This window comes from Triturus cristatus, chromosome 5_1 (genome assembly GCF_964204655.1).
Source record: "Triturus cristatus chromosome 5_1, aTriCri1.1, whole genome shotgun sequence".
Lineage (NCBI taxonomy): Eukaryota > Metazoa > Chordata > Amphibia > Caudata > Salamandridae > Triturus > Triturus cristatus.
The window spans coordinates 696,046,103-696,067,001 of record NC_140587.1 but is presented as its reverse complement, the minus strand read 5'-3'; the positions used below and the strand labels follow the sequence as shown (position 1 = coordinate 696,067,001).

Below are 20,899 nucleotides of genomic sequence, written 5' to 3'. Positions count from 1 at the left end.
TCCTGTTTACGAAGTCCTGTGCCATAGTTTGCTGGTTTGAAGGGTTTCGTAAAGTGTGTAGGCCATTAGAACTTCATAAATCTGATAGAGACATCTAGCCGCAGATTCCTTAACTTGGAATATCCCCAGGCGTCGGACTGGATCCGGAAAACTTTTTGCAGCAGCACCTCTCCACGCCGCGGGATGGCGCCACACGACCCTGCCCTGACTCCATCCAAGTACGTGACGTCAGCGAGGTCATATAAGTCCCTCCCGGCGCGCTGACGTCAGTTTCCTTTTCCGCGTGCAACGCGGATCCGGAGTGTGCAGTTCCTCCTGGCCTGTTTTCAGGCCCTTTTAACTACGCTTCGCGTCTGGGAACTGTGTGCGATGCCCTCGGGCTTGAAATCTTATACTTCCCGTTTGCGGCAAATGTCCACGACGGACCCGCACTACATCTTTACTGAAGGTAAGTAACTTGTACGTCAGGCCTATATAGCAAGGCAGCGTTTCACCTACAATCGTCCTACCTTTCTCTACATAACGGTTCTGACGCTGAACTTTTGCCCAGTTATGAGTTAAATAAATGTCATGTGGTTTTCTTCGAAAACTTCCCTCATTTACCATGAGTGAGTATTCGTAGTTCCATATCTTAATCCCCTGCAAACTATGAATAATATCTCTGTACAAAAGTCATCGCCATCCTTGGACGACAGGCCTGCTGTGCGCAGTTGCCATTATTGATTCAGGTCCATTTGCATGATTGCAATTAGAACATATGGCTCAAGGTAGAATCCCTGTGGGCACCCTTTTGGTATAAAAGAACTACACCTGGGCAAACTGAGGAAACACTTCCACGCTGACACTGGGTCCTGCATGCTGAATCATCAACACGCCGATGCTGACCTTCAGGGACCATTTTCATTGGGTGAACACGCCTGGTAGGTGTAGCAGTGTGCGACCAATCTGGTTTAACTTTAATGAAAAAACAAAGTGCCTACACCAAGTAATGAAGGAAACAGTATAACGCCACAAGTAAAACATCCGGTCGAAATGGGCCGTCCAGAAAAAGGAGACGGGGCGGTAACAAAGAAGCCTCATTCTCAATCGGAGGCCAGCGTTTTGCATAACCGATGGCGCCAGCCAATTTAAAAGATGGGCGTGGCTTCAAACCCACTAAAGACATTTATCAATTACAAGAGGCCTCGCAGAGAGAGGAGCCCATGCACGCTCCAACGCTAGGCGAGACCTAAAAAGGACCTATTCTTAAAGGATTGAATGTCCAGTCTTTAGACTTCTTCATTTTCAACGGACTTGTAAGCTTTAGCAAACGCGCTTTTCGTCGCATCTGGGTAATCTTCCACGACTTTCTAAAGGCTTCAGTCCAGTCCGCATCTGGTGAAGCTACCTTATTATCTTCAGTAAATGCAACTCATAAACAGTAGACTTTTGCAGATCTTTGTTCACCATTTAAAAGGGGTTGTAAGAGTATATAACCTTCTGGTATCCAAATGGCAATACTCCTTTTTTTTAATCCTCGAATAGCAGTTCATGCTACATTGAGGTGTGCAGATTGACCCGTTTCTAGGCGTTTGTATCCAGGAGTGTGCAGTAAGGGAGTGTCCTCCCTATGCAGTCGTGCGTCCCTCGTGTGCAAGTGAGAATGCTGCTATGTCTGTGGGTGACTGTCGATTGAGTGCTGCACACCTATCTAATGCCCTTTTGAATTGTGGCACTGTGAGCTAGCTGGTCTATAGGCCGACACATCCCGCGGGGGTGTCCAGAATCAGTCTTGGCACCACTCCCTTAGTTTGTCCAGCAAACGCGCAGGTCCTATGTATCATTACGAACTACATGACAAGGCATGAACGGGCATGGGAATGTGGTAAATTTCTGGCTATACTGAATCATGTTTCTAAATATGTACTTATCAGGCTGTATACAGTTGTTGAGGTCTTGCTGCTTTGGGAAGCCAGAGAACATCCTACAATGTTTTCCCTGCTGTTACTTGGTCAATATATGCCCTGAGGTTGCTTGACTCGTCTATATGGGTGTAATATTCGCATTGTAAAAGTCAGAGGTGTACTCCCCTGGCGGTTCCTGATTATTTCTGGGAGGCGGACTTGGGTCACAAGCAGGTTTTGGCCACTTCTGCGCGGTCTCACTAAATGGCAAATGCGGATGAGTGATCTGAACCTTCCTCAGTCTCCTTTCTTCAGATAATTGTAAAAAGCAATATCTCTGCTTTACGTTCTGTTTTGAAATATACTCTCCATTTATCGAGGACGTTTAGTCCCCTTGTACTACATTGCTGTAGCCACTGTACAGACATTGATGAATACAATAGCCTGCTAATTACTTTTGTGTCTATTAATTGACCCACCTGGTATACCCTCCCATTCAACTAAATCCAGTAAACCAAAATATAGGTCTTGTTCAGTATACAATATTTGAGCATATAAATACCTGAGTCAGTGTGCATCTCCGGCATGTCCTGTAGCTTTCTCTTGCTACTCTCATCCACTGGCCGTGTCATTATTTAAGTTTGATTACCTTTATAGTTCAGTCTCATGGGTGTTATCACTCGCAATTTGTTCCTTTACTGAACTGTTGTCTTGCGATTGTCCCTTTATTTTTAAAGATAGTTTGCAGATTTTCAGCTAATCCAGAGTTTCTCTATATTCACTGGATTACCAATAGTTTATTTGCGATCCTTGTTCCAAACCGTGTCCCTTTTAATTCGTTGTTTTCCTCATGCTTAGTAGTCACTGAAGTTGCCCTCTTTTCCTTGCACAGACATTGTGGCTTCCTCCTAATCGGATGAGTCCGCAGCTTGACCCAGCACTCTTGCCCTCACTGTTGTAATTTCTTGGTGTTCTCCTTGTTGCTGGAATTGCATCTGAACGTTCTTCTGTTGGTCAACACGTGCACTATTGGAATGAAGGATTTCCACACGCACACGAGGAGGGCTCAAAGTCTTTTAATTGGTAGTACTACCTCTATAGTGAGTCTTACTGAGCTTTTCCATCTAGCCTCTGATTATTTGCTGGTAAGATACCAGTTTTGCTATTAGGTCTCTTAGGTGGTCATCTCCTCTCTGTTGTCATGTGCCAAACTTCTTGATGCCACCTTCATCTATCTATTTAGTGTAGGAATTGTGAATGAGTTTTATATAGTCCATAGTAGTTAGTCTGTTTGCCCTGGTACCTTACAAATTCACACCTGGCACTTTTCTCTAACTCTTCATGCTTCGGGCGCATTTCCTCTATTAGGTATTTTTTTTTCTTTCCTTTACAGCTAGTTCTGTGGTTCTCTTGTAGATCAAGAACTCCCTGACACACTTGATCTATCTCTTGTTTCAGGACGTTGAGAAGCTTTTACTCTCTTCTGCCACATCAGTGTCCCATTCTTTATGCAAGTCTTGGTGTAAACAGCGGAGGTCTCATTTAAAGCATCTGTGTGAAATTATCCAAGGTTATTTACCTTCACTGTTTTCAGTCAACTCGTTCACAGACTTAATGTTTGAGTTGGAGTGCTCTGCTAATTTTAGCTTTATGCACCATCTTTTCTTAATTTTCTGGCCTCAGCCTAAATATATGCTGCCAGAGTTCGGTTTACCAAGCTTTCACTCCCTGTAGGTTGGTGGTTTCTCCCCATGGTGATGTGTTTTTTATATCGTGTTTTTTTGTAACAAGTAGTTTTTTTTTTTTATCACGTTTTGTCTAGCTTTTCACTAATTGTATGTGTGCTTCAACCAAGGTCTCTTCCTTGTTAAGGTAATATTTTTTTTATTAGTACTTTCTTTATATAGCATCCTGACTTCTCTATTGCCCCAACTGCCGCTGTTTTTTTTCTAACAGCTTTGTATTCAGAATTGATTTTGTCCCATCGTATGGAAGGAAACTGATCAATAATGGAGTATAAAATCCATGACTACCATTTAGCAGCCATGTTTTCATGAATGGTCAGCGGTGGTGCCCGTTTAGCTTTGTAAACGTTGCTTTGACTTGAAGGTTCTTCCTTGGTTATGAAATTAATTTCTCTAGGTAAAACAGGGTGCTAAAATCATACGGTTGATGCTGCTGTTTTAATTGCTTCCATTGTAAGTTTAGTGCATGAACCTGATCTGTGGTTACGGTTTCCAAAACTGTGGTTGGTTTATGGATAAATGTGTGGACTTGATTTTTCTTTTTTTGAAACTTTGTTTATTAAATTTCCAAGATAATAGAGGTCATATACGATTTTACAAAGACAGAAATTTGACTCCCAGAAACAGGATTCCTTCGAAGGGGTAGTCTGTCACATCAGTCCATGACGGTAGAAGCAAATGAAGAGAGAAAATAAAGAAAAAACAGTACAACTTCAGCGTCATCCTGTTCCCCCAGCGTGCGAGGGTGAAATTAACCATTGCATTTCCTATATGTGAGGTGGGGGGGGGGGTGTTGGAAAGCCAGAGGACAGCAGTACGACACACCAAATCATTCAAATATGGTGTACAATTCTTACACAGGGTCGCATCTCCTCGGTCACTGACTATCAATTAGTCCTACCCGATCATTAATGGCGGATCGGCAATGGTGTCAGTGGGCTCTGTGAGCCTTACAGGGAGCGACCTGGCAGCAGCCAGCATAGGTAGGTCAGTAGAGCCCTCCTGTGACGATCTATCATCAGTCACCCGCTCCCCCAGTCTCACAACTGTATAATTGTGTAATTCTGCTGTGCCAGATTCCAAGGTCTCACTCCGTACAGACTTTTCTGAGCTGCACTCCTCAGCTACTGTCTGTTCTAGAATATCAAACACCCACCAAGTGTGTCGGATGTCTGGCTCACCCAGCATATTACTATACGCCTCCGAGCAAGTACAAACCCCGGCTGGGCAAATTTTGTACTGCAGGGCTTTTATATTTTCAGCATAAAATGTTAGTTGTGGTAGCAGTTTAAGTTGTCTGTTTCATTTTTCTCCTCCTCGTACAGTCTGGGCTTATTTCCAGTATGTAACACATCAGAAACTCGGTCCTCATAAATGTTTTTTTGACAGTAGATCAGCGCTTGCTACTACTTTTTTTTTTTTTCTTTTTTCTGGATTATACGAGAAGTTTTGTTACTTCCTACTTGGAGTTTGTACATATGCTGTCTAGCTATATTGGCTCCTCGATTTCATGTTTCAGATGTCTTGCTTCTGTAAAAATGAAACTTATATTTTGTAGTACCATTTGTTCTGTTTGAATGACCCCCTCAAGTAATGCTACAGAATCGTTCCAGCCTGCTTTGGTGCCATGTCGGTTTTGGTTGGCAGATGACCGGTGCCATGCTCCCTGGCTCATACCTTTTTTTTTACCGCCCCCTCTATAGACATTGACCAGCTCATCACAATCAGCGGCATGATCATCCGCACATCCCAGATTATTCCCGAGATGCAGGAGGCCTTCTTCAAGTGCCAAGTGTGCGCCTACAGTACCAGAGTGGAAATCGACCGTGGCCGCATTGCTGAGCCCTCTGTGTGTAAGCACTGTAACACCACACACAGCATGGCCCTGATCCACAACCGCTCCATGTTCTCGGACAAGCAGATGGTGAGTGGCACGCTTGATCCTCTGCACTTAGGAGGGCAAGAAGAGTTGGTTACTTCGGGGGGGGGGGGGGGGACCACACTGGAAGACCTTTGACTGCAGATAATCTGGCTTGAATGCCTGCAAATGGGGTTGACCAGGAAGCGTTCTATGAGGTGCATTAGTCACCACATCTTTGCAGAAGATGGTGTTGGCTGAATGTCTAGGCTGGGACATATTACCTGGCTGATTTGCCAATCCCAGTCTGAAATGCATGGATTTTGAGCTGTAGGCAGAGTGGGAAGCCCATGACTACATTGGCATTTGGCAACTTTTAAAGGACAAAGAACTGTAGAATCTTTTTTTCTTGTAGATAAATTTGCAGATTAAGTCTTATCCGCTGGTGAACACCTGTAATAAAGCACTTGTTTATGTTGTCAGATTAAACTTCAAGAATCCCCCGAAGACATGCCAGCTGGCCAGACCCCTCATACGGTTGTACTCTACGCTCACAATGACCTTGTGGACAAAGTGCAGCCCGGCGACCGGGTTAATGTTACAGGTAAATTGTGTTGCTCTTACAGTGGCAAAGTATTTTAGGATTTCGATTTTAACATCCAGAATCTTCTTGTAGGCCTTGTTTGGATAGCTATTCAAAGGCTCTCGCAGTAGTCAAATGAACTTCGGGTCCTTATCGAATGCTAAAACATGCTGTTCCCTTAAATGATGATTTTGTAGTTGGAGGCTGTTGAGGTTCTTTTTTGTACCATTTCATTTGTTCAGAATGAAGTTTAGTCCCGCAGTTGTCAATGAAAAATAGCGTTTGTTCTAAAATTGGATGCCAGCCATTGGAACTTCTTTTTAACTTGGTACATGCTGTGAAGATGGGGTGCCTTTTATAATAATCCATGGTCTTCTAGCGGATAGTGATAAAAAAGGAGTCCTTGTATTTAAAATGACTTGTTTTAAATGCTGAGGGTGGACCACGGTGTAAAAGCAAGACTAAGCAGATGCTTTGAGAAGACATAAGTGGGCCTACTGGATGATGCGGAAATCACTTGTCGGCCTTCAGTGTGCATGTTTACATTAATTTTTAGTTTGATTTTAAATCTTTGCTACTCCATCTAAGGCATGATTGTGTTTTGATCTACATCTAAAACACTTGTTTTGAAAGCCGTATGTAAGTTGCTGTTGGCGGGTGCATGCATCATGCAGTTGGATCCCCATAAATGGCAAAGTACACACCATACATTGTTCCCTGTAGGGATCTACCGCGCTGTTCCTATGCGAGTAAACCCAAGAGTGAGCAATGTCAAGTCAGTCTACAAGACCCATATTGATGTCATCCATTACCGCAAGACCGATGCGAAACGATTGCACGGCGTAGATGAGGATTCTGAGCACAAGATGTTCACAGAGGAGCGCGTGGAGGTGCTGAAGGAACTTGCCAGGAAGCCAGATATCTACGAGAGGCTGGCCTCGGCTCTTGCTCCAAGCATTTATGAGCATGAAGATATCAAGAAGGTGCGTTTAGGGAGCAGGCCTGTGAAAGCAAGCGAGCCATGGGACATGTACATTTGGCATTGAACATAGCATTTTGCACCACTTGCATAGAAAAACATAGGATCTGCTTATGTTGCAGTTCTTGCTGCAAACAGTATAATGCTTTGAGTTCAACGTAAACGTTTTGAGTAACAGTGTTGGCATTATCCAAGTTGGGATTAAGGTGAAGTAATTTGACACCTGCACATGCAGGGTAGGACATTTGTTTTTTGGTATGCTAAGTAATTCAGGGTGTGCATGGAGTTCTGACCACTTTTAAGGCGACATGTTAGTGGGGAGTGTGGTGGAGAATTGACAGTGTCAATTTTGTTTATTTGGTAGTTTCGGGGAGCTCCAGTACCTTGATAAATGCCCAATGGTTTACTGAATTTCTGTGGTCCTTTTTGTTCCCCGTCTGCATTTTCCCCCATTTGATTCTCTTAAACCTCTCCTCCAGGGCATTCTTCTGCAGCTGTTCGGTGGCACACGAAAGGACTTCAGCCACACTGGACGGGGTAATTTCCGAGCCGAAGTTAATATATTGTTGTGTGGGGACCCAGGCACCAGTAAGTCTCAGCTTCTGCAGTACGTCTACAACCTGGTGCCAAGGGGTCAGTACACATCTGGAAAGGGCTCGAGTGCTGTGGGTCTTACAGCCTATGTCATGAAGGATCCTGAAACACGTCAGCTGGTCCTGCAGACGGGGGCACTGGTTCTCAGTGACAACGGCATCTGTTGCATTGATGAGTTTGACAAGATGAGTGAGAGCACAAGGTCTGTGCTGCACGAAGTGATGGAACAGCAGACTCTTTCCATAGCTAAGGTAAGACTTTCCATTGGCGTTAGGGCCACTTTAATGAGTGGTTATGATGTTGGCAAATCCTGAAACTGTTTGGACATTTCAATACCTACGTTATTGTGGCTATCCCACATCTTACGCTGCTAAGCTAAGTGTTAATTATGATGTGACCTGGAGCAGAGCCTTGTTTAATCAATGTTTAAAGTAAACTACTTTGTTACACTGGAGGAAAAATTGGCCTCCCAAAAGCTATGGTGGCTGTTGAAACGGGTCAGGTGCTAACTTAAATTTATAGAAATCCAAGCCTAGTTTGGTTGTATGTTTAAAACCTCAGTCTTAATATACAGCAGCCTGAGGCAGGCTCCCACCAGACTCTTGCCATTGTGCACTAGTTAGTCTAGGCTGAGCTGTGTGTCTTCTGCTAAACTTGTTTACTTGCTCAATGGCTGCGTTTGTGTCTTAAACTTTAAGGTCAGTTGAGGCTCATACACTTTGATCACCACCCTTTTCCACTTACCAGACTCAAAGCTTTGACATGTTATTCCTGCACTACACCCAGGCGTTCATTTAGTTGGCTGCCTTTCTAGGGGGAAAAAAAAATCCCTGAAGATCATTTTAGGTCGTCTGATTCATTATTTTATATATTCTTACATATTTCTTGTGGCATTGTGATTTTTACTTCTCTATTGTCTCAAAGTGTCTATGGTTATGTACTTGTGTTTTGTTTTTCAGGCTGGAATTATTTGTCAGTTGAATGCGCGTACCTCCGTGCTGGCTGCAGCGAACCCTGTGGAGTCTCAGTGGAATCCAAAGAAAACCACCATTGAGAACATAGAACTTCCACACACGCTGCTTTCTAGGTACTCCCATCACAAAAGAAAGGGGTTTTGTTTTTATAGAACCTATTCCATGGCGGTTTCTACTGGGCATTTCTTTTTAGTAGGGCGAGTGCCTAGAAGGAAAACTTTTTCTTCTGTTGATTCACTCCTTTGGTTGAGCGTACACATGGAACACACTGTATGAAGCTGGCTTTTTATTGGATGGTACCAATGTAAGGGCACACCATGCAAAAAGTTTAAATGACCCTTATTGGTTTACAGGGCTTACTTTAACAATCCAAAGTGCATTATTTGTGGCAGAGCAGCTTAGGCTTATCAGAAGGGAGTGTTAAGCATTTGTTGCACACACACAGGGTCAATAAATGAGACATGCACTCCAAAAGAAATCAAAGACCAATTAAAAATAAGAATGCGGATGTTAAAAATAATTTAGACACCAAGATCTCCAGAATAAGGTAAGTACTTTCGGAGTTATAGTTTCTACAAGAAACATTAAAAATGCTCAAATAAAATGTTTTGAGTCTTGAACGTTGTTATCCTATGGGAGTAATACATGAGCTTCATATAGATACTTCCAAGTGATTGTCGAAGGTGCCCTTAAGGTACCTGAGGGCCAAGGTCCTAAGAACCACCAGCAGTTCGGATTTACCTGCCCTGGTGTGTCCGGGTGCAGAAGTGCTGGTCACAATGTTATCCTCGAGCGCTACATGGTTTAGTCCAAAGTACATGTACCAAACAAGCTGCAAGTGGGGACTTGGGGACAAGTCTGGAGAACCCAAAGGGGGACTCTGCTTGTGAAGATTTCTTGAGCAAGAAGACTGTCTGTTTCTGTGAACCCAGGCTGTGAGACTCTAGTGTGGAGATGTTTGGCAGGTTGGCCACTTGATTTGGAGGCTCTCACGGTTGTTGTATTGACCTGGAGAGGATGAGAAAACAAGACAGCAGGGCCACTAAGTGTCCGCCTCGTCGGTCCTGAAGTATCATCGGTAGGTTTTTTTTTTTTGTGGCAGTGGTGTCTGGGCTGGACACTCAATAAGCCTTGGCTGCAAAGGTATTGGTGCAGGTGTGCCCATGGAGTGTCTAGCGTCTCAAAACTCTGTGGAGGGACGGGGCTGTTTACAGCAAGAACTGCAACAGATGCAGATCCTTTTATTGCTATGCAAGTACTGCAAAATGGTCTGTTCAATGACAAATGCGCTGCACCCATGGCTCCTAGGACTACAAAAACCTCCTCCTGGCATAATGCTACCTCAGTGGACCTGATCAATCAATCATTGTATTTATAAAGCACACTACTTAACCGTGAGGGTCTGAAGGCGCTGAAGGTAGGGGGTGCTGCTACTGGTCGAAGAGCCAGGTCTTGAGGAGTCTTCTGAAGGTGAGCAGGTCTTGGGTCTGCCATAGTTGGATGGGGAGAGTGTTCCAGGTCTTGGCGGCGAGGAAGGAGAAGGAGCTGCCGCTGGCAGTCGTTCGTTGGATGCAGGGGACAGGGGCGAGGCTGGCGGACCGGAGCTGGCGGGTGGGGGTGTAGAAGCTGAGTCGGCCGTTGAGGTAGGCTGGTCCGGTGTTGTGGAGGGCTTTGTGTGCGTGGCTGAGTAGCTTGAAGATGATCCTCTGTTCGGGGAGCCAGTGTAGGTCTCTCAGGTGGGGGGTGATGTGGCTGCGGCGAGGGACGTTGAGGATCAGTCGAGCGGAGGCGTTTTGGATACATTGCAGTCGTCGCAGGCGTTTGCCCGGGATACCTTTTGTAGAGTGCGTTGCCGTAGTCCAGCCTGCTGCTGACGAGGGCCTGGGTCACAGTTCTTCTTGTTTCGGTGGGGATCCACTTGTAGATCATGCGGAGGATGTTGTAGCAGGAGGAGGGGACGGCGTTGACCTGCTTTGACATGGGGAGGGAGGAGTCGAAGATGATTCCCAGGTTGCGTGCGTGGTCGGTGGGTGTCGGTGCTGTTCCTAGCGTGGTTGGCCATCAGGAGTCGTCCCAGGCTGAGGGGGGTGGATCCGAGGATGAGCACCGCTGTCTTGTCCGAGTTCAGCTTCAGTCGGCTGCTCCTCATCCATACGGCGATGGCCTGATGGCCAACAAAACAATGTACTGGACAAGTGCTTTTGGTGCCTGCAAAGGGGGGGGGGTCTCTCTTGCACCCAAAAGGAGATGCTAAGTGGTTGTTAAAGCTCTGAACAGTCCTCCAAGGGTTTGGGGAGCATTTGGACAAGTCTGTCTTCGTGATGGTCGAGGTGCAAGCAGCCAGGCAGGGGTTGGTGCCAATATCTGTGCAGGTCCTCTGTTCTTACGATGTTGGGTTTTCTTTATCCTCCTTCTGGCCCCGGGTAGACTAATCTGTTGATTTGGTGTTGAGGGGGCCCGTTAATTCTGAACTTAGGGGTGTTACGGAGAGTGTAGAGTAGTAGCCAGTGGGCCACCTACTTCTTGGGTGACTACACCCCATATATTAACCCTTTCTGTGAAGAGTGGATACGTTCCTGATCCAGAGTTTCTAGTTTCACAAAATCCAAGATGGTGAAATCCTTCCTGTGCTGTGCACTTCAGGTGGCCTACCTTAGGGGTGTGCCCAACCTGAAAGTGCAACGTGCCTACTATCTAATTTCCCCGTTGCCTCTTTTGCCAAATGGGCGCCCCGGGTAGGGGGTGACATTCCACAGGACTGGCGGGGGGCAGGGTCGCATATCAAAGATAATAGAGGCTTTGAAGCCTCTAATCTTCATATGCTAAATTCACTAGTCATCCTGCTAGAGATGTGATCACCTTCTGCAGGGCAAGCAATGTTCATGGCCTTTGAGAGCGCAGACTCACCTGCAGTGGGTCAAACTTGCCTGTGGTGGCAGGCTGACCGATACCAGTCAGGCAACACGCTAAGTGACAAGTGTGGTTCAGGGGCACCTTCAAGGTGCCCTCAGGATGCATGTCTTCATACATTGATACTGGCACCAGTACGGATTTATCAGGACAAGATGTTTGATACCAAATATCCGTATTCTCAGTGAAGCGATTGTGGAGCTGGTTAACTCTTGATGACCAGTGCCTCGTACATACCTTAACATTGCTTCCTGATCACATGTAATGGAACTTGGGCATTACAGGAACACATCTGCTTATGCAGATGTGCCCTTGCATGTATTATACTGCACCCTGCCCTAGGGCGGTAAGGCCTGCTGTAGGGGTGCCTTCCATATAGTACATGCAGTGTACATGGGCATGGCATATTTAGCGTGCCATTTTGTGTTTCCTAAATGGTTTGAACCAGTTTACGCATCCTGAAAGGGCAGTCTGCAGTTTAGGTGTGGGTCCCTTTTTGTGACATAATACACACAGCAGTCCTAAAGGACCCTCTTCAGCACCCTTGACTTTACCAGGGACTTGGAGGCGCTAAAGTCCTTGCCAATTGGTTTACAGATACGCATTTGTCTTGGTTTTAGGTGAGTAGCACTGGCTCTGGGGTCTATTTAGCAGGGGTCCAGTGCACTGCCAATTAATATCCGTACTGGTGAGCAAAAAGTGGGGGTAACCATGTCAAAAAGGGGCACTTTCCTACACAGCCTTATTCTATAATCTCTTCTGTTGTCTCCCACACTAATGTACCTCCAGGTAAATCTCTTTAAGTTGGGTTCTAAAGAGTCTCAACATTGGATTAATTGGGATATATTATTCTCTTGTGATCTACTGGAAATGAGGAGCCACACTTGTGCTGGAACAGAGCTGCTAGGAAGAAACACCTGGTTTAAGACCTTAAAGTTTCTACCACACTGCTAACAGTCACCTGTGCTGGGAAGCCAGAGCATCTAAGAGGTGTGATGTGGTTCCTGTGCCAATGCAAGTTAATATCCTTCCTCGTCATTATGTTGCTGCTTTTGCCATACACGTGGGTGTGAAACATGGACGCGGTACATGATGTTCGCACTACCAGAGTTGGAAGACATTTATTTAAGTTATGCTGCATAAAGAACATGCCTGAACACTTAATTGTGAACAGTTCGTCTGGTTTACCCTTTGCCTGTAGTTCTTTTCCTTGCAGGTTACTGTTCTGGCCCAAACAGAATTGTGCAGTTTGGGAGACTTGCTGTAAAATTATTTGAAAGTAATGTTTAGTAAGAAGTCATTGGGATATTGTTTGCCACAGGTTTGATTTGATCTTCTTGATGCTGGACCCACAAGATGAAGCCTATGACCGGCGTCTCGCGCACCACTTGGTTGCTCTTTACTACCAGACCGAGGAGCAGATGGAGGAAGAGCACATGGACATGGCGCTGCTAAAGGACTATATCGCATATGCACGGACATACGTCACACCCAAGCTAACTGAAGAGGCTGGCCAAGCCCTGATTGAGGTAAACTTCCAAAACCATTTTTTATTTTCTGAGAAGCCAACCTACAAGTGTATATAATCTGGTGCTGTTTGCACACAAACTTCAAATAAAAGATATAAATGTGCTCGTTCAATTTTGCTTTTTCAAAATCTTGTTCATTGTAATGTGCTTGTTGCAGTCTGTGTACAATCATTGTACATACTTTAATTTTGAGGGAGTATTGACTTTTTTTTTTTTGCTTCATGGAACTTTTGGACTGAATCAGTTTATCAGTTTTGGGATTGATTTTACTCCCTCAAACTTGTGAATGTGCACAGGGTGTTGCTAGAGTTTGGTTGGGTGCAGTGCTCTGCGCCAGAGACCTTTTTAAGGCATGGGCGAAGAGGGCTCTGGCCCAGGGCCTCACGCCATTCAGGGGCCCCCAGGTAGAGCCAACTCTGTTCTGCCAGGAGTCTTGCCCTAATGACCTTGAATAAGTCTTGAACAGATAGTTTTAAATGCTGTTTTCCTTTAATTTACTTTTAACGTGGGTGATGTGTAAGAGTCTATTACAGACATTTTGCAGAGATGTTTCATGCAGCATCCATACATAGATCAAAACAGGACCTTGCATATGAGAAATGGGAGGGTGTCAGATTACTTCTAGTCATATTAGGGTGCTGCTGCTGTGTTACAATATTGAAAACACACATCCCTATCCCTGAATATTGGATGTAAACACAATTAGAGTTTGGAGGAGCGTCCTGTGCACTGAGAGTGACCTGGACAAAGAGGGTATGAAAGAGCTGAAATTGGATCACACATTCAAAATTGTCCCGCACAGGTGTCCCAGAATAACGTGTCCCAGGGCCCCCAGAATCCTTAAGATGTGCCTGCTTTGCACTTTAGGTAGTATGCGACCCTGTTCCTGATTTAGATGCGTCCCTGGAAAAAGCATACTATGGGTGAAGTCAGTCATTTTTTGAACCCTGAATCCTCAGCCTTTACCGCAAATGCTGTTGAGTATCAGCACAAGGGTGATTGACCTTCTTGAGAGCCCGAAGCTCCATGCCTTCCTTGCCATGTAAGACGTATAAAATGTGGTTGTAGAATGAGATACGGGGATGAGGAAGGCCCAGAACCAGATATGACTTCATGTGACGACTTAGTTGCATTATATATTAACAACTGCTTGCATTATATATTAACTGCTTAAGTCTACTGGGAGGTGCCCCTCGCTGGGCGCTGTGAGACATTTTGTAATCTTTAGAATTCTGATAGTTTTTAGCTAAAGAGTTTTTGGATACACAGTAACGACCTAGCATTTTTACAGGTAGAATGACATCTGGTGTGAGTGAAACATTCATTGCTGTACTTGTGTTCTTTAGGCGTATGTCGACATGCGAAAGGTTGGCAGTGGACGAGGCATGGTCTCTGCCTACCCCCGTCAGCTGGAATCACTGATCCGCCTGGCAGAAGCTCACTCAAAAGTGCGCTTTTCAAACAAAGTGGAAACCATAGATGTGGAGGAGGCAAAGCGCCTGCATCGAGAGGCTCTGAAGCAATCTGCGACTGACCCCAGGACTGGCATCGTGGACATCTCCATCCTCACCACAGGTCAGTCTGAAGGGCTGTTAAATGGCCTAATAATCTAGAGCTGCACTGCTGCTTTCAGACCAAAGTTTGTGCACCAAGATGTATCACTTGTCATTTAGGATATAAATGGGTTTTCGTTCAGTTTTTTAGGTCTGTTTTCTAACTGCACAGCCGTTTTGCTAACCATATTCATAAAATCCACTTTGAGGGCACCCTTTAAGCCATTGGCCTGAGACTGTCCGCTATGTCTTGGCTGTGACCGGTGGAGCATTCATTCAGCTCTCCTCAAGGGCCTGCTTTGGACTGCATGAAGGACTAATTTATAACTGCAAAAATACCAATTGATGGACAGAACAATGTCATACATTCACCCCAGTACAGAGATCTGGGACTAAATCCATAGATTTTTTTACTCCCCATGCCATTCCAGTTTGAACCCAGCCAATGCAAATCAGTCTTGGCCCTGTGCCCAATGGGAACTACTTTATAACTACAGCCCTCTGTACCCTCCTGTTGGCAACCTCTGAACCTATGTGTATTGCTCTGTCTTTGTGGGGGTATTTATAAAGTGCAACTGCTACTCCAAGGAGTGTCCTGGCACTAGATGCTGACAGGTAACAGTAGGACCGAAAGAAAAGGGGAAATTATGGGCTGGAAAAAGCCTCGTTCAACTTTTTTCCGGAACAAGGGCATAGACTTCATGCTTCTGAGGGACAGTTTATTCCAGAGGGTGGGCCGAGGAAGGAAAGGGCATTCTCCCTACTGGTTTTGCCAGTGCTTATTTATTAATGCACTAAAGTATACAAAATGATGGAATACTTGAATTGATCTCAGCCACTGTTAATCACTAGGGCCGTACCCTAGGCCATCGTTACCGTGCACACCATGCCACCTCAGTTTGGACCCAGCCATATGGAAATCAGTCTTGACCTTGCTCCAATCTGAACACTCCAGCCCGAACTGCCGGGTCAGATCCTGCCCGAACTGCCGGGCCAGGTCCTCCCTGCACTGGAACACATTACAATCCTGACCGGGAACAGAATGATACACCGAAACAGCTAATGAAGCTTTTCGGAAACTATTTGTGCTTTGATGGATCCTCTTACTCAAATGGATAATCTATGATGAGGCCAACACGGCTAGGCGTGTATAGATGCCAGACCCATATAAGGACATTAAATGCTGTCCTAATTTCTAGTTGCAAGTTTCGTTCTGTATTAAATCCATAGCAGATTTCTGAAGGGTTTGTGGGGGCACGTTGGGTTGACTTTGCTCTACTGTTATGAACGGGGATGCAATGAAATTAAAAATGGCACGAATGAATTCGTGATCGGAGATTTAGAGCTTTTAGAAGGAAAATGAGTTGCACTTGTTGGACCGGTGTAATGGTCAACTTGCAAAGACAAGTTTAAATAACTTACCTGGTCGTCCTGTAGATGGCACCTTAAATAATTGCAACTTGGTGATTGTAACTTTGTTTTTCTCCTAGGAATGAGTGCAACCGCCCGCAAACGCAAAGAGGAACTAGCCCAAGCCCTGAAGAAGCTCATCCAGTCAAAGGGCAAAACGCCGGCTCTGAAATATCAGATGCTCTTTGAGGATCTCCGAGCCCAGTCTGACGTGGTAAGTGGTGTATAGTGGCATATAGTGTCGTATAGAAGAAATACACTATGCAGTCTGCAACATGCATTGAACCAGTGGAGCACATGTGAAGGTACTTGCTCTTTAGAGTACCGGTTTGCTCCAGAGAAGTGCAAGTACTCTCCCATTAATTGGATTGCAGCAGTGCTGAGAAGTGCAGGGACTTAAGAAGTGCAGGTACGCCGTACCGGAAAGTACCAGCCCATTTAAAGCAGTGCGTATAGCAGCACTCGTCCCTTCGTGCAGCATATTATTCCCTTGGCAGACACCGATTGTCCGCGCAGAAGCCTGGGTTTGCCTTTTATAATGGTATTTTTGTGCGGTTGCTCATGTACTTCTGCTTTATGAGGTGCAAAAACAATTATAGAGTGGACGTGTTCTTGTATCCTTTTTAAATAACACTGTTCCTTTTCTTTCAGGCCGTCACAAAAGATATGTTCGAGGAAGCCCTGCATGCCCTGGCGGACGAGGACTACTTGACTGTGACTGGAAAGACTGTTCGATTGCTCTAAGAGACATTTCCAGGTTCCCTCCCTCAGTGGGGTCTCTGTATTATAGATACTGATCTGTTTATCTAAAACCTTGTCTCCAAAGTTGTGATGGTGACCAATCGGCTTGCATCACTGCCAGTTTTGTAAATAGCAACGTCTTCGTGCTCGTGAATGACGGAGATAAATGCTGTTTTTGCGTATATAGGTCTCCTGAATTAATGCGCAACAGCAATAAAACGTATTAATTTTGCAAAAAGTGACGTTCGTGTGACTTCAGAAGGAGTTACTTCAGAGGCCGTGGACACCGCCTCACAGCGAAGACGTGCGGTGCGCTCTGTGTTCCGGGCGGACTCGAAAGTTCTGACTTACACCAGAGGGGTCTAAACCAACTGGACACTGCAGGCACTGAACGGAGCAAGCGAGGGACTCGCGTGGGTGCTGGAAAAACCTTCTGGAGTGACCCATCTGGTGTATCAGATGGGGTGGCTGGCATATAGCTCGCTGAAAATCTCGGTTTACGTTTGCTGCGTTTCTGCTACTCTGACGCTTTTTACAGAACAGTTTTTCATTAGCATTTATGTAATTAGGTTGGGAATCCGGTGCTATGGCTGCACTGCAAATTCAGTACCGCAACACACTTCTCCAACCCTGGAAGAACACCAACTCAGTTGAATTCTCCAAATCGGTGTTTCAGCTACTAACCAGTAAGGAGATATACAGGCAGTCCCAAATAAACGGATCATAATCCTACATCCGAGCTCTTTTCTGTCTGCCCCCCCCCCCCCACACCACTGCGAACAGTTCTTACATGGTTGCATCTTGTATTGTAAATCGCTTGAACAGCAGAGCTGCAGTGAGTATGACAAAACCTCTCGGCTGACAGATGTTGTACAGGAAAATAAATCGTTAATTAAAATTAGTATTCTGTGCACCGACCCCATCTGTTAGATGTTTTTTTTTAAATTTCTGAGCTGGTGTGCCATAACCATATAATTTACATTTTTAGGTGGAGTACGCAACAGATTATTCAAACACTTTCAAAAACAAACGTTTTAAACAAAAATGTACAATTCAAAGTATTTTGTGTAAGAGCTTAACTCTCACGGTTTACAACGTAAAACCAATTTTTTTTTTTAATGAAACTACAGAGGAAACTGAAACACCCTTCCACTTCTAGTTTATGTGGGAGCAAGAAATTCCATTTATGGTAGTTTATCTGACTTTTTTCGAAATCTTGTTTTGCCTAATACACATAGCGCAGTAACCTTTCAGTGAAAATTCTGTTGTACATGGAGGGTGGAGACCCTCCATGCATAGACTCAATAACACTTATCAACTCTTGGTATTCTACTACTTCCATGCCGTCACTTTCATTGCAGGGTTGGGTGTTGTGGCGTTTCCTTCTGCCTTTCATCTGTATTTGTCTTTCTTGTCTCTTGGTGTGTTGGACTAGTCTGACATGAACCCCTTCCTGAACCAGCAAACAATTAATTGTCAAAATGAGCTGTAGAGTAAAACAGCTACAGATTGATTATAGAAACTAATTCAAGCAACCGTTATCATGTGTTAATCCTTAATCGACTTCTTTCATATATATTTCACATTTTCATGATGCAAAACAAAAGCTTTACATTAGTTATCAGGTGTTTAGTTGCCTATTGTGAAGCTTGCCCTCCCTAGGGATTTTGTTAGATAGGGTCTAAACAATAGCGTTTTTTGTTGCAGCAATTTAATGAACAGTGAACAGTGCAATAAAGGAAACTGGTGACCGCGCTATACGAAACATCCAAGAAAATATCAACACTTCAGGAGGCAATACAACAAAGCATCTGGGTCTAGCAGATAGGCAAATGCTGGTATATGATCACTCCATGCCAGCACTAAATCAAACGATGGGGAAATCTGCCCACCTCAATGGGGAAAAAATAGCACACTGTGTGTGTGTCACACTGGAAGCACCAAAAGTCGTCCGATGGGGCTAGTTGGCAATTCCTCAGTAGCATAACTAAACAGCACGTTGTGCCTCGGCCACAAGACAGCTCTGTAGTGTCTTATATTTTTCTGCCATATGATTAAGGATTATCGCCTTTCGGGCTACGCCCCACCCCTCAACACTTTCAGTTTAGTGACATCATCCTCTTTCCAGGGTCTTGATATGATATTTCTGAATATATGCATTTCTATCTACTCGAAAGTGGACCCAAATGCCAATATAGAACCTCTAGCATTTTAAGTTAGTTTAGGCCATGCCTGATAAATTAGAACCCCATGCCTCTTCAGACCTTGAACATGGAGAGGTTTAGCTCACTGGAATGGATTTTTCTTTGAAGCTGTGTGATCTTGTACCACTGCATTCGAAACTTGGAAAAGATCACTTTTCCTGGACCTAACAGTTTTGCTCCTATCAATCTGTGTCCAAAAATAGCCGTCCTCTTCCCATTGTCAGTTCATTGCCCCAGCCCACCCCAGGTGTATGACTGAAATCCATTCTGCCTGGTTTCTTTACCTGCCCATTCCCCATGAGGCTGAACTTTCTCCACTTCATGCCTGGTGAATGGAGTCAATTCAGCTTTTTGTTTGTTAGTAACTTCTGTGCCCTACTCATAAGCAACAAACCAGCCTGTTTCTGCCATCCCAGTCAATGGAGAATGTAAAGGTTTAAGATAGTAATGGCTGTCAATTTTTTTTTTTAATTTCCTTGCATATGTTTTGTATGCATTGGACGTGCACCTGCCCACTTAAGTTATCCTTTCTCTTGACATGCCCTGTTTTACTTTTGTTGTAAAAGTTATTCTAAAGAAGCAGGTGCCAAAATGGGCAGCTGGGAGCCAGGCTTGTGCAAGGCCTTGTGCGTAACCTCTGACGTGGCACTAACCGAGGTGTGTGCTATCAAAAGCATGGATAGCTTTAAATGACCTACTGGACAGCTTTCATGTATGGCAAAGCCGTTCGAGCGAACTAGCCTGCCTCGCCTGATCAATTTTGTTTTCTTCTGCTCTATAGTATTGTTGTGATCACCCAGTATTATTGGTCCTACTTCGATCTCCCTTACCCTCAAAGGAAATGTGCCCTTTTAGTAACTTGCAGGTATTTTGCCTCTAGTGAGTTATGCTCTGCTAGATGCGGAGTTTTGAGTCAAACCTGGCACAGTCACTGAAAAGTATTTTGCTATTCTGATCGATTATGTACATTTGCCTACAACCCGTCTGTTAGAATGATGATTATGAACCGCCCAGCAAATAATATGCAGATTTGAGTGAATATTGAGTGAACCTTGATCATATTTCATCACGTACACCTATCCTACTTGTGTAGTCCCTACCTATGAATATTGTCAGCCATCTTCACAAATGCACTTAGTTTACTTGGTCTTAATGATGCCAAACGGTGTATAGTTTCTCAGCATACCTTCTGCTGCGATGGTGGGAGAAGCTGAAATACCGCCCATCAGCATCTCGCCTCTGCAGTGATTCCCATGTGTCCCAACTGCTCCCCGGCACTGGTATCCTTATTGCCAATGATGTCTTGAGGAGTCGCCTCTTGTTCTTGGCTCCTGCATTGCTACAGAAATGTGTAAGCCGTGCCTTTTCAGAGAAGTCCAGGAAAGCCACTTCTGCTCCTCCCTTCTAAGACTGATCTCCCCGGCAATCACAATAGTAATATGCCAAATATAGTATAAAACAAGTATCTGTTTATTGGAGCATCCACAGACGGGTGACTGAAATGGAATCCATAAGTGAACTTGGCATGTGGAGTAAGAATACACAGCAATGGACCAATGGTAACCTAGCCAAGTACCTAGCAGGTTAGGAGAGGTTAAGAACACAGTAAGTGAAAGCAATCTTAGTGAAAGCAGTGTTCGTACTGACTTACTCACACATGCGAAATGTACGGTATTTCATTGCTGAACTGTTTGCACGTTATCACACAAGCAATAGTAGCACTAACATTAAGATTTGTGCGCTTTCTTAAGCCTGTGCCTATTACACCAATCTCTTGTAAAGAGTCATGTTTATATGCACCCAGGCCTGTCTTGCATGTAACATGAATTATCCTATGAAATTCCTGCCACACTGCAGTATTCACAAGTTTTGACAAGCTTAACACTTGCTACACTCTAACAGGAATCCCATTCTTTTGTTAAGCCTGGTGTTCGCC

General features: G+C 44.7%; 1 protein-coding gene across 1 annotated transcript in view; it reads left to right on the top strand.

Moving 5' to 3' along the window:
* Nucleotides 1-17,676, top strand: part of MCM4 (minichromosome maintenance complex component 4) — a 52,452-nt gene extending 34,776 nt beyond the window's left edge. The window contains exons 9-17 of the mRNA XM_085605660.1: nucleotides 5,332-5,552; nucleotides 5,970-6,090; nucleotides 6,793-7,052; nucleotides 7,528-7,893; nucleotides 8,602-8,729; nucleotides 12,848-13,055; nucleotides 14,402-14,630; nucleotides 16,099-16,232; nucleotides 16,670-17,676. Coding sequence (XP_085461786.1) covers nucleotides 5,332-5,552; nucleotides 5,970-6,090; nucleotides 6,793-7,052; nucleotides 7,528-7,893; nucleotides 8,602-8,729; nucleotides 12,848-13,055; nucleotides 14,402-14,630; nucleotides 16,099-16,232; nucleotides 16,670-16,762 — 1,760 coding nt within the window. The 3' untranslated portion in view covers nucleotides 16,763-17,676. The remainder of the gene's footprint in view (nucleotides 1-5,331; nucleotides 5,553-5,969; nucleotides 6,091-6,792; nucleotides 7,053-7,527; nucleotides 7,894-8,601; nucleotides 8,730-12,847; nucleotides 13,056-14,401; nucleotides 14,631-16,098; nucleotides 16,233-16,669) is intronic.
* Nucleotides 17,677-20,899: the final 3,223 nt, after the last annotated feature.